Raw genomic sequence first — 14,227 nt, forward strand, 5'->3', positions numbered from 1 at the left:
CTGTAGTGTATAAATATTCTCATGTTTTTCTGAGGCTTTATATTCTAACCCTGCTACTCCAGGGACTGGTTGGTAATAAATAAGTAGAAATTGGATCATGATTATCTCTATCTAGGAATAAGGGAATCATTACAGAAGGAATGAAGGGTAGCAATAGGGAAGAATTTTAGGTTCTTCACAAGCCAAGGCTGGCTTGCTGAATTTTGCATTGAGTTTATCTGAATTCGGTGGCAGATTTTTTTAAATAAGCAACTTCTTATAACAAGAGACATAACAAATGATATTCGAGGTCAATTTAATCACTAAGTCTTATGTTTAATACAGTGTTTAGCCCCTGGAATGCTGTCAGCCGGTGAAACTTGCTGGTTTGTATTGCGAGTAGGTCACCTATTTCTAAATGATGGAAAAATGCTTATAAGTGACTATAAGTCACAGTAGAGGTAATTAAGCCATTGTGTTTGATGTAAATCTTGACTGTGTAAAAGTTCCTAACAGCAATAATCCAAAATAAAAGGACTGCCTGTATCTTTAATGTTCTGTTCAAACTAAATGATGCCACCAGCCAAAACATGAGTAACGTTCCTTCAGTGAGACTCTGGATAAAGTCACTTGCCTTCTCCTGAAGAGTCAGGGAAGTACAGATGAAGTAGTGATCTTTTGCTGCTAAGAATTGTAGATAAAGCAATATGCTAAGGATTTTGTAAGGGGGTTAATGATCTTTCTTTTCCAAGGCTATATCAGTATATTACAGGGTCCTAAAAGATGGTTCATATTAAAGGGAAGTTCCAAGGAAAAGTGAGTGAACCATCAAAAAAAAAAGCTAGCTCTGGTAGACGAAGATGAGTGTGGGTGGCGTAAGTTTGATACAGTCCTACATTTTAGTCCCTTTTTTTGTATATTGCACACTGCTAGGTACTCATAAATATGACTAAGATAAGTAATTCAGAGTATGATAATGAATTTTGTTCAGGATGCATACTGTAAACCCTACCTACCAGGGTCACTTCCTATCTCTCTGTAGTCCAATGGGGTTTTTGGAGGGGTGTGGACTTTGTGAGTAAGCTTTGCAAACTAGGCAACTTGAGAATCTTCTCTACATGTAGTTATATCTCTCTATGGGGAGTCCTAAATTAGGGAAAAGCAAATTCAAAGCCTGAATTTCGCAACTGCTAACATTTCTTAGCCATGTGTGTAATACGCATCCAGGATGCTGAAACCAGAAAATGTTGCAACTGTACTGAAAAACTAAAATGAAACTGTTGTCTAGTTTCCTTAATACTATACTATTCATTTCCTTTTAACATTGCTTTTCTTTAAAGTTCTTTTTTTCCCCCCTCTTGGTCTGTTTTAATATTATTTACTCAAAGGAACCATATTAAGTATTCTAAGAGGTTAGTCCTCAAAATTTATTTTGTGGGTATGAAATTACAGTACCCACAATGTTTAGTACATGTCTGATCATTTATAGGAATGTAAATGTATTATGGATCTTGGGACAGTGCAAGATTAGATCCACTTTTCATTATCTTTTCAAAGAGTATTATGAGTTTTTCAGTTATTTTCATGATGGAAGCTTTCATTGTAAACATCCATAAGAGTCATGTTTCCACATTAAAATAATGTAGGTACATGTACCCTAAGGATCACATTATAGAATGGCCCATCTATAAAGGTGCTTTCCTTTTAGTACACTTGACCTTTTCTTTTAAAAAAAAAAAAACCTTGACCTTGGCCTTGCTTCTTCATTCTCAAAGTGTTGTGGTTTTTGTTTGCTTGATTGTTTGGGTTTTTTTTTTTTTTTTTTTTCCCTTCAGGATTCTCTTTTTCCCTTGACGTCTTGTACCCTGTATATCACCTGTATATCAAAGAGGGAAGAAACACTTCCAACAGAGCAGGAGTTAGAACTCACTTGGGGCTGTTGATGCTCTTTTGTGTAGCTGTGGAGCATGTCAGCATCTCTTTGTCCAACAGTCTTTTTGGGTTTTTTGTTCTGTGTCTTAGTCTTGCTGTATGTTTGTTTCTGGGACTCAGAAGAACTAAAAGATAGTGAAAATTTTCACATTCTTTTATATGGCCAAGTTTCCATTTTGTGAAAAGTACTAGTTCTGGGCACTTTGTATTTGCTCAGTGTTTTCTAAAGTGATTGATAGCCTCTGTTGGGCAAAAATCTGACTTTAAATTTCTAATGAATATGTCAGATCTTCTTCCAAATAGAATTTTGTGTTCAGAAATGTTTTATGTTTTCTCATGATACCGAAATAGTATTTCTGGATAGAGGATTTAAAAAGGAAACTACTTAATATCCAGGGCCAGGAATTTTTAGTGTGCCATGGGTAGATGTCAGGGATATAAATGGGGGGGGGGTATGGCAGGTTACTAAATATTATGTTATCAGTTATATTTGCTGAGTCAGCTATAAGGTCTTGGCTGGTTGGAAGCACTATGGACACAAAGCCCTTATACAGTTGAGATGGTGACATCCAGCTGGATGTCAGACAAACTTTTCCACCACTACCATTTTTATCCTGGTTTGGAACACTCTCCCACCCCATAGTCTAGTAGTTGCAGAGAGCTTTTTAACTCACAACAGATGACGTACATTATCTCCGGGTTGTCTCTTTTGAGATTCATTCCTGTTGCATCAAGCAACTGAGTCTGTAATTTAAGGAAATGAGCCTCAGTATTTTCTATGCAGTACAAAAGTACTGGAAAGGGTCAGCCAACTGGTGCTGTATGTGGTGTGATTGTTAAGTACTGAAATCCAAACAAATGTTGAACTGTACCAATATATGAAAATAATGCAACATAGAATTAAATCCAGATAATCCATAGGTAATGATGACATTTGAGACGCTGGGTTATGTAACTTGCCTAGTCAGCAAGTACCTCACTGGGGAAGGATCCATCCCAAACAGGCGTTCTATCATTTATGGGCTGGCTTTTCTTAGAGCTTCAGGTAGCCTTTGGGAGCTGTGACTCTGAATATGCAGGGAAGCTGGGTATTTTAAAACTGCCCCTTGAAATGAAAAACAAATTGGAATTACTGTTAACTAGCATTTTCATTAGGTCTTAGGAATGGTAGAAGAATATGTCAGCTTACAAACTCACTTGTTTATTCAGTTCGTTTCTTTTTCATGCAAGTTGTGAGCAAGGCATTGTGCTAGGCAGAGGTAAATACCAGTTAAATGTGATCTTTGACTTCAAAGTATGTATCTAGTGGGGTATTTTTATTTATATATATACATAATATGTGTATTATATATTTATATATAATGTGTATATTATATATATATTTTTTTTAAATGGATCATACTGAGTCTTTCCCTCAGTTTGTTTTATGACAGTGAAGTTGGGTTAGAATGAACATCAGAGGCAACTTTGAAGTAGAAAAGAATTCTCGGAATGGAAGGTTTGTATTAAGAATATATAAGCATTTGCCTTTATTTTTTCAAGTGCCCAATTACCTTTTTTTATGATGATGATTGAGGGTTATGGACATAATGTATTCAGAACCTCTTAGGGCTTCTCCGTCCCCCTTTTTTCCACTAGTGGTGATGACTTTCTGTTCTGTCTGAGAAGCAGTAGGTAAAGGGGTTAAGCCAAAGGCTCTGGAACCAATCTACTTGGGTTCTCATCCTGGCTCTGTTACAACTACCTGTGTCACTTTAGAGACCTCACTTAACATCTGTAAAATGAAATTGACAATAATAACACCTACCTTAAAGGCTATAGCTATAGTGTAATTAGATAAGCAAAACCAAGTAAAATACACAGAATAATTGTCACTTAGTAAATGTTCAATAAATGCTAACCATCATCATTATCACTACTACTTCAGGATGAACCTAGTCCTTCTGTATTACACCATCTGGTGTGTGAATATTTGCTTTTATTTAGTATACTTTAAAGGATTGAGAGGCACTTGCAAAACTATTTTGAGTTATGCTAGTAATTCTGTGTGCATGCTACTGCATAAGAAGTGTTTATCTGTCTTATAGTAGATAGGTTTTGTGTAATATTTTGCTTGAAAAAAGTGTTCCAGAGCTTTAAAAATAGCATAGGGGTATGCTCTACAACAGTGTAAATGTACTTACAAGTCACATATGTTAAATGCAAATTCTGATTCATTAGGTCTGGCCCCTCAGTTCATCATTTCTAACAAACTTCAGGTGTTGCTCATCTGAGATAGCATGATTCTCAGGAACCCTGCCCAACCTTCCCTCTGTAGTGGTTCTCAGCTGCAGATAAAGGATATCTATTGCAATCATGTTTGGAGCTTGTTAAAAATAAGCCAGTCCAGCCCAAACTCAGACCTACAGTGACAGGATTCTTGGAGAGGGACCCAGGAATTCTAATCCCAGTTGAAAATCATTACTCAAATGCCAAGAGTACATCTTGTCCATAACCCCTTAATTTTTAAAAATAGTATCTACTGGAACTATGTAGGTTCAAGACTTAAGACTTCCTAAATGTTAAAAGCCATAATTTTTATTTCATTAGTTCAAGCAGTATTATAACTTACTTTGGTTAGACATGATCCACTTGAGAGTACTGGTATTCGTATTTGTTTAATTAAGTTTAATTAAATGAGAGTACTAAATTATGAGGCTTCTGGGAGAGAAAGAAGGTCTACATTTGGTTTCTCTTTTCACTTTGCTAACTTAAGTGTGGCAGAAGGAATTCTTGCTTTACAGGATTCCAGGAAATTTAATCATACTGATGGATCATTTTCAAAGCCTTTCCTAAGTACCCCAAATATACTTGGGTGAGAGAGACCCTTGGTTTCTTCAGAGTGCAAGTGTAAGGAAGAATAGGGTAATGGTTGGCCTTTCTGTCCCATAAGCCTTTCTTAATGCACAGGAGTGCTGAGTATGACACTGTTCTTACAAAACACAGTGAAGTTATGCAGCAAGCAGTAATCATCCAGCAGTAGTCCTCTAGCATAAGAGTGAATTACAGAGGGTTGGGGGATAAATAGGAATGCTGTGCCATCTTTAAAAGATATCTGACTGCAGAATCCAGCAAATAGTTACTCATTAACGAGCTCTCAGCTGCTGGCTTTGAAAAGAATATATTAAGCAAGGCTCTTAAGATGGATATTAGAAAACCTTTTGATACAGAGATTAAGTGGGGACAGATTTTTTAAAATGGATTTTTAACTGAATTTTCAGAAGTGCTACGACTGCTGTCAAATCATTTGTTAGAATTTGCATTTTTCTTTTAACAAAGTAGAATTGAATTTTATATTAAATCATTAGCTGTTTTTACGATCATAGGAAAACTAAACTAAAAATGGAAGTGGGCACAGTTCTTGAAAGGAACAATTGGAAAAAAATGAGGCTTTTCTTTCCAGATGAACATTTGATTAAGTATATTCCAAGTGGCCTAGTATTCTAGAGAGACGTCTAGAATAGCTTTGGTATAACCAGAATTTGTGAAAGAAAGAAATATTGAATTGCTTTTTTAGCTCATTCTTTGTCTTTCAGACATTTTTCTGTAGTTTGAGAATGTAACCATTCCTCTGTTTTGCTTTTATGCTTTTTCCATGTCCATTTACTTGTTGTTTTGAAGCTATTTACTGAAATAGGATCTAAACTCATCTAAGCCTTCTGAAAGCGCACTATTCCCCTGGGTGAGAGAACAAAGGCTTAAATCAGTAAATGGGAAAAATTCACTTCCGTTGCCTCAGTAACAGGCAGCCTGTAATCAGCATTGGTTTGATTATGGTCTAGGATTAATATCTCTGGTGGTGTTCTGACCTTGATATATAAATGATATGAACAACAAGATCTACAAGAAGATTCATTCATCAGTGCTTTCGCTGAGGTTAGAAGTTCTGGTTTAAAAAGCAAAAGAATGCCTATGCACAAAGCCCATCTTTTGGTTAAAGTTCATATCTGTGGGCTCTCTATAATCTAGGTATTTTGTTCTGGATGGCAACATCCCCTGATTGGATTAGCTGCCAAAGTATAGTAAGGCTTTAAAGACCATCATGCTGTCATTTTTCTTCTTTCCTGAATTCCTCCTTATCCAAAACACTCCCTATTCTTTTGCTGTTAACCCAGTCCCATTTTGGGACTATACCACTAAATGTGAACTTGAAGCTTGCTTTGACTGAATATTTGCTGCCTCTTTTTGATTATCAAAACCCTTAAAGAACCACCTGGAGACAGAAAGAAATATATATGTAGAGAGACAGAGATATAAACACAATGAAGATAATTTCTTGATGGGCTTGTCTACTTTTGTTAGCCAGCTTCACCTCACAGGTACCCTAACCAGAGACCTCTGCCAAGGCATTAAGGGGTTTCTGGTATTCAGCTTGCTCTAAGAGTAGTGCACCAGCCATACCAAACTTTAACAACCTTTTGTGCTGAAATACCCAGCCAGGTATAAGAGCCACATAATGAGAATATTGCAATAAAAGAACATTTGACCACCAAAAATTAATTAACAAAAACACCTCTTAAATGTAGAAATGATTAATCATTTTCAATAGGAAAAAGTTATCTAGAACTGAAAAAAAATGTTTCATGGTGTTTCTTATAAATGGGCAGCTGTTTTGAGCTTTTGATAATAGTCCTTCCACAAGTGGACTTTTTAAAGTGTAATCCATATAATCAGGAGTAAAGAAAGAGGAAACCAGTGCTCATTTGGACATTATCTGTAAGAGGAATTGGAATTTCCAAGAATGGAGATACATCTTTTCCATTGCATTTCTTGAAGTCTCTTCTCCATTCTTAAAAGTTGTAATTCTTCATACAGATAATGCCAAGAACATTCTCTGCCATGGAAAGTTACCTTGTCTTCTCTTCACTCTGATGTTTAACGTCCCCTCACCCCTGAAAACTGGATATTCCATAGCCGTGAGAGACATCTGGTTGGTGACTGAAAAGCCATTTTGGTTTGGAGATTGCATTTTGTTTGGTTGGTTGGTTGGTTTGGTTTGGTTTGGTTTTTTTCCACAAAATCTACAGACATCTGCAGGAATAAGATTAGCTTCCAAGTTGAAATTGTGGGTGTTTGTAATCTTCAGGTTACCCACTATTTTTACACACTGGCAGTAAACTCATTTATAAATTATATTCCTGTACTTTTGAGATTTCTCTCTCATCATTCTGGAGGTGAAGTAGGGAGATGCTTGTGGGAATTAGAATACAGTAATTTGCATCAGACTTATATCTTTTTATTCTGATTGACAGGAATATATGGTTTACAGGAAGCATACCTACATGAGACTTGATGGCTCATCCAAGATCTCGGAGAGGCGGGACATGGTTGCTGATTTTCAGAACAGGTAATGTTAGTAGGAATTAGAGAAATTCTCATTTGATTTTCCTCTAATGCTTGAGTTTGTGAGTTTAAAAGAAATACCAACACATCTCAGATTGTTAAACAATCATGATATGGTTCCTACCATTTTTAGAGGTAGCTAGATCTGTTTATAGATCTGTGTGTCTATGAGAGAGAGGGGAAATGGAGTTGGTAATTTTTGTGTTTGAAATGTTTCTTACCAAATCAGTGTCTATTTCTTTGGGCAGTAAAAGAAACAATTTCTGAGTATGAACTAGAATCTTCCTTATGTGATTAGTATGTATGTAGGAAAAGTCTACAAGCCTATATTCCTTAAATATTAAGTGGCTATCTCTGGGTGTTGTCGTATAGTTGATTTTCATTTTGTTTTTGCTTACCTGTTTCACTTTGTATAAGTTTAAAAAAAAAATACCTTCCTTTTTCCTGCTTTCCCTCTAGCATTGTAGTAATATAGTTCAGTATGACAAATTGCAATAGTGTGCAATCTGTTCAGCTGGTAGCTCTCAGTCACAGCACTTCTCCCACTTGATAATGAGCCTATGAAATTTCAAATACTGCCCGCTGGATGCTGATGGCTTACAGAGCCGTAATTATCTTAAGTGCAGGTTCTCATTATAATATGCCGAGTCTGGTTACTGCTCTCTCCAAGGAAAGAGCCAAGCTCTGCTAGTGATAGGTCTGCTGAAATCCACCCTTAATTTTCCTTAGACCTGGAAAACTAAGGAATAGAGTAGATTTCAATGTTCTGTAAATCAGAACAGTTCGGAATTTCAGGCCTATAATTGTGGAGTCTATTACTATTTAAGTTTTGGGTTCTTGGGAAAAAAATTAAACACATAGCCATTTGTATTTAGGTTACAATTTTTAATTTCTTTCATTTCAGTTTTAAAGCATGGTTTGCTTCAAATGTAAAACAATTTAGCATAAAACGACTCCATAGTTCAACATAGAATGCCATCTGATTGAGAATTTTAGCTATTGCATGATCCTTTATAATAGAGCAAGGGTAAAGAGTTACATCCTGATGTTTTGGTTTACAGTATATACTCAGACCAATAACTCCCAAGTTAAAACTGCTTATGAATTCAGGTGGCTATTTGACCAACAGTGAGGGGAAGAGCTGCTTTGAAACTATTTTAGTTAATCACCTTGGACCAACTGTTTGGCCTCTCACCTAGTAGAAGCTATCAGCTGATTCTTAAATTGACTACTTGAGACATGTATAAACATAGTAGTGCCTCATAGCCCCACGATTTTGCTGTGTGCTTCATCTCCCCCAGAAAAGAAGTTTACCAGCTGATCTTCATCTTTTCTTGACTTTGAAATCAAACGAAGCATATCTCAGTATGTCCTTACCTAGTCCAACCTTAAGATCTCCAGCTGACAAGACTCTTACATACAAGAACCATAGACTGTATGTTTTCTCCTGTATTTTCTCCAGGCATGTCAGCACCTTGGTGATTTGGGCACATTGGTATGAGGCAGCATGGGTTGTATATTAGAAGAAAAACCATTAAATAATAGAGGTCTTTTTACCCACTACTGTTCGTGGTTTTGATTTTTTTTTCCACTAATAAGTTTGATACTGTACATCTGAGAATCTCATTTACAGAAAAGCTTTTTTTTCCCCAGTAATAGTTGGGTCATTATATATTATGTAAAATGTCTATTGAGGAAAATTTGAGAATTATTTAATGAGGAAAGTAAAAATCATCCACAGTCTCATTACTGTTAACCTTTTGGTATATCCTTCTAGTCTTCAATGTGTGTCTGTGGTTATATTCACATCATATTGTAGATATGATTGTGTCATCATTTATTCCACTTAACAGTATATCATAAACATCTTCACATATCACTTAAGAAGTCTTTGTAATCATTATTTTAATGACCAAATATTCCATTACACTGAGTATACTATACCACTTTTCTGTTGTTAAAATGTTGACTGAATATCTTTGTTTATAAAGATCTGTCATCATTTTAGATTATTTTCTTAGTATGGATTCAAGCAAGAGAAATTACTGAAAGAGTATTAACATTTAAGACTGTGCATGTTGTCAGATTGCTTTTTCTGCTGATTAAGAACTACAGCTTTTCATCTAGCTAAACCAATTCCCAGAAAAATGGACTGTGAGATCCAGTGCTTAGTGTGTTTGAGTGGAAAAAATCAGTAGATGTACCTAATTTATTACTTCTAAAATCTCTTATGTAACTCGTGAAGCAGTTATTTGGGCAATCCCAGTAGCACACATTAGTTTTGAAAAGCCTAGCTCTTAAAGAAGGGTATTTTTACCATTAAACTGAACAAGATCTACTTAATAAATACCTTATTCTGCACAGCTTTCCTGGGATACCTTACCTGAGCTTCCAAACCCTACAACTGAGAATTACTTAGGGAGCAATGAGTTTTATTTAAAATCAGTATTTGAGTAACCATCACTTAAACACCTGCATCTAACATTAGGCAAAATGAAAAAATGGACTAAACTCTCCTTCCCTGCCTGCATTATGAGCTAAATGATTAGTTAGGATTATGGGTAGGAAAAATAATCTCCTCATGTATAGAATCTGAACTATGCCTATGCTGATCAGAATCTTGTCAGGCAGACCCCTCCAAGTGGGAAAAAATTCTTAACTTACAAATCTGAGTGGCTGCAGTAACCCAATATAGAGAAAAAGACAGGTGTTTTCTAAAATAAAAAAGCATGCCTTGCCAAATGTTTTCGTTATTATTAATGAAAAGACATCAAAAGAAAAAATTGTGGTTTCAACTGGAAAGCCTTGTGGCTCAAAGGTCAGCTAGAGTAAACAAGAACTCCTATAAAAAGCCATTTACATTCCCTTCATACAAGATTTATTTATGAGGGATCCTTCCAGGAAAGAGTCTGACTGAGACTAAAGACTGTTTGGCCAGGATGTCCTGACTGGACAACATTCAGAACATGTGATCAGTGCGTGATCCTAGAAGCCATTCACAAGGTCTTTGCTCTTCGGTGCCTTGGCCTTTGCTTCCCTTCCTCCTACCCCATGACATTTACCAAGTGGATCCCCCCGATTATCTGTCCATTCAGGGTGACCCTTTGAAAAACATGAGAAAAAGTAAATGTAGTGTGAATTTTTCTTTCCTGGTGGGAAGTATAAAGCTCCAATGTCTTCTTTCATTCTGGCTTTTTCAGTCATTCAGCAAGTCTTTCCTGCAGTTGGCTTTGTGCCCAGCACTGTTTGGGTATTTGGGTGCAGAGTGGCCTCAGAGGCTATTAACTAAAGAACAAGAGTGAGACCTAGGCATGTCCTTGTTACATGACTTCATAGGCTCCTTCCCAGACCACCCTGAAGCCTGTTCTCTAAGGCTTGTTCCAGCAGAAACCGTGAATTGAAATTCCTTTTCAGCCCCCTAGAGGGCACCCAAACCATCGTGTTGCCTTCTGGTATTCTGTTTCCTTTTAGCCCCCAAAACATTAATTCATGTTATATCCATACTAGATTTATTAAGTAGAAAGGAACTTCTCAGCAGTTTGATTTAGATGTTTTTGTTTGTAACTGAACAGTGTGTGATCCAGGATGGACACTAATTTCTTCGATTTTAACAACCCAAGGTTCCCATAATCCTTATTTTTTTCCATGACAGTATGATAAAATTATATTGAATGCAACCAAACATTGCTGCTTGTACCACCTACCTCATCATTAAAAAGCATCTTCTCAATACATAGTTAATATTTCAAAAAAATACATTTTCCACTATTGTATTTCTAAGTTTTGCTACTAATTTATTTTTACATAGATTCCTTTCTCTGGTATTTTTTTGTATATAGTACCTGTTTGTGAGTGATTACCATGTCTGGGGACTTATCTCTCTGGCTGTCCAGACTATGGACATAACCCATCTTTCTGCCTCTACTCTTTCTTTTATTGTAGATCCCATTTGCCTTCTGTCTCCCTCCCTGTCCCATCCCTGTTCCCCCATCTCCACCCCAAGAAAAAGTCCCAGCCATTGGATGACTCCATCAGCTCTTACGTAGAGATCAAAGAGAAGCCTCTGACCCCTGCCTCTCTACCTGCCAAAGTAGGAGAGAGAGATGCATGGATTGAGCAATCTTTTTAAGGCCAGAGTGGAAGAATTACTCTGTAGAAATTATTAAGGCCCTGGAAAGTTCCACCAATTTTTTTTTTTTAACCCTTATTACTAAATATTCTCCTTTGGGATATGAGGTATCAAAATTTCCATTTACATTATCCTGTATCTGTGGGAAAATGTGTTTGTCAACTGGCAGTTGCCTTTTAACTTTCTGGTTTGCCTTTTATGATTTAACCATAAAAGATGACATCGTGTATATAAAATTATGAAATATTAAACTTTATGATAAAATTCAGGGATAAACTAGTAGAACTTTCATGAGAGTACAGAACATTTGGAATTATGCCCTACAAGAGGCCTCCAAACATGATGTTACTTACCCATGCCTGCCTCTAGGAAGGCTGTGTTTAATTGAATGCAAATAATGGACAGATTTCTACTAGGACCTACCCAACTTAGTGATTAACTAGAATTCTTACTTCAAAATAGTTCCTTCACTGGTATTCATGTTTGCCATTGATATGTCATCAGTTAGTCACTTCAACTATATTCAGAGCATCCTCATTTTAAATTGCAGGAAACAGACCTTCAGCAGGTGACTTTACCAAGGAAGAACAGCATTAAGAGTTGAGAGCATCCTGATGTCAATGTGCTTCTTTTTTCTTCTTTTTTAAAATAGGACCCACACAATAAAATTCATTTTACTATGGGATTTAGTACATATATACTGTATCTGAAATCATAAAACAGTACTTATCCTTATGACCTTTGATGTGTTACTGTATTTTCTAATCAATTCCATTTCCTTGTTTAATTTATTTATTTAATGTGGTGTTGACTCACCAAACTCATTTCATGACCAATGATAGATGTGACGTGTAATTTGAGTAACACCGACGTAAATGAATTTCCATTTTTATTCTTCATTATAGTCATGAAGAAAAAGGATTAGCAGCTTGATTTAGAGGACTGTAAAGTTTGCTAACCAGTGTAATGCAATCCCTTTCCCTTAGAAATGTTCTGGAAAACAACCTCAGATGGCAGGAACATGAAAATGCAAGATAATCTTAAAATATGTTAATTTTATCCAGAAGAACTGGGTTCAAACTGAGCCCCTAATTGTATGTGTGTACAGAGATAGATCTTGTAGTCAAAGCCTGCTCTTTGTGATCTAGCATGGGCCTTGTACCTAGAAGATATTCAGTAAATATTTGCTGCCAAAATGAGTGACAATGGCACCTACTGGTTTATTTGTAATTCTAGATTTCTTTAAAAGCATGTAGGATGTAGAGGGAAACAGAAAATTGTATTTTATTGTTTCTGTTAAGGGCTATTTTGGCCTTCATCAAAAAGAACTTTAGTTCCATCCTATCTTCATGGATTGATCCTAAATTCAACTTAATACATGGAAGTCAGAGTCATAACCTGAGCCTTAATCCTGACCTCAGGTCATTTTTATGGGACTAACTTTCTTCATAAGAAATTGAGTGGTTTGGAATTATAATCATTGGTTCCCAAATTATTTGAAGTCATGATTCTTGGGGGAAACATCAGGAAATACTGACTGACTTGCCCTCTGTATGAACTAGGAATGATTTAACTTGCTAACAATATGACTGTTACATAGACAGAGGTCTCTGCTTCCATAGCGAATTTCTATGTGATATTTGCCAAATGTTTATATTGCATATCAGTCAGTATTAGTGGGCAGCAAAAATATATCTGCAAATTGGAAGATGATTACCATGGTTTGATTTTAGCAACAGAGCACCTTTGTACAGTGTGTCAAAGAAACATGGGTCAAGTCTGAGTAACCACCAAAACTTTTCTAGGCCTAGACACTGTTCTGTATTCAGAGATCCCTCTCTTTTGCCATATGCCATTTTTCTTTCTCAGTTTTTCCCTCTAAAATATCCCTCCTTCTTCTGCAGAAATGACATCTTTGTGTTCCTGCTAAGTACACGAGCTGGAGGACTGGGTATCAATCTGACTGCTGCAGACACAGTAAGTAACCAGAGCACAAAAACACACTGGGAGTGCAGTTTTTCTATTATAAATATATCGTTCAGTTGGTATTGCCCTTTATTTTGTGTCACAGACTTTTCATTTCTTTGCCTCTTGTTAAGTTAAGAAATAATGGTTGCAGTTTGCCTGGAACTGGGACATTTTAGCTTTCTATTGGGACTTATCTCTCCATTCTCTTGGAATAAGTTTCTTACACAGTCATTCAGTACATATTTAGTAAATGCCTACTGTGTGTCTGATACTGTTCTAAACATTTGGAATATGTCAGTGAATACACAGTCTGGGAAAAATTAGTCAGTTCAACCAACTAGATTTGTTTGTTTCAGAAGCTGTAACTGAACAAATCAAAAAGGATTGTTTTATTACTCTTATACATTATTCCATCATAGGAAAAGCTCATATTTTTGTATCCCTAACTTCAAAAGGTGGTTGGAGGGCATTACAATTGGTAATTTAAAAAATAAAATAAAAAGACATTCCATCAAATTATGTATCCTTTCATACATCGTCTCCTTGGAGGAATACTTCAGCATCTGAAAGGGAGAAGAGAAGGGTATTCCTTTTGAACCTCAGAATTATCCCCAGGATTCAAATATATTTAATAACAATTTCAGTAACCTAGAGACATAAAAATGCATAAGTAGGAAATTGTTTTGTAGAAGACATAACCCTAAAAAGGTCATTTAATGTGGTCATTGTGATGCCTCTGTGAAATACAGAGCATCAAAATCCCCACAAATATGAGGGGGATGCAAACCCTGGAGGGTCGTGGAGAAATGAATGAAATGCAGGGGTAAAGAGGCTTGA

The 14,227-nt window shown here is 36.2% G+C and overlaps 1 protein-coding gene across 2 annotated transcripts in view; it reads left to right on the plus strand.

Moving 5' to 3' along the window:
* INO80 (INO80 complex ATPase subunit) overlaps positions 1-14,227 on the plus strand; it is a 112,846-nt gene that overhangs the window by 82,918 nt on the left and 15,701 nt on the right. For both annotated transcript variants that reach the window (XM_031453288.2, XM_064485723.1), the window contains exons 28-29: positions 7,203-7,297; positions 13,327-13,399. In XM_031453288.2, the coding sequence (XP_031309148.1) occupies positions 7,203-7,297; positions 13,327-13,399 (168 nt within the window). The remainder of the gene's footprint in view (positions 1-7,202; positions 7,298-13,326; positions 13,400-14,227) is intronic.

This window comes from Camelus dromedarius, chromosome 5 (genome assembly GCF_036321535.1).
Source record: "Camelus dromedarius isolate mCamDro1 chromosome 5, mCamDro1.pat, whole genome shotgun sequence".
NCBI lineage: Eukaryota > Metazoa > Chordata > Mammalia > Artiodactyla > Camelidae > Camelus > Camelus dromedarius.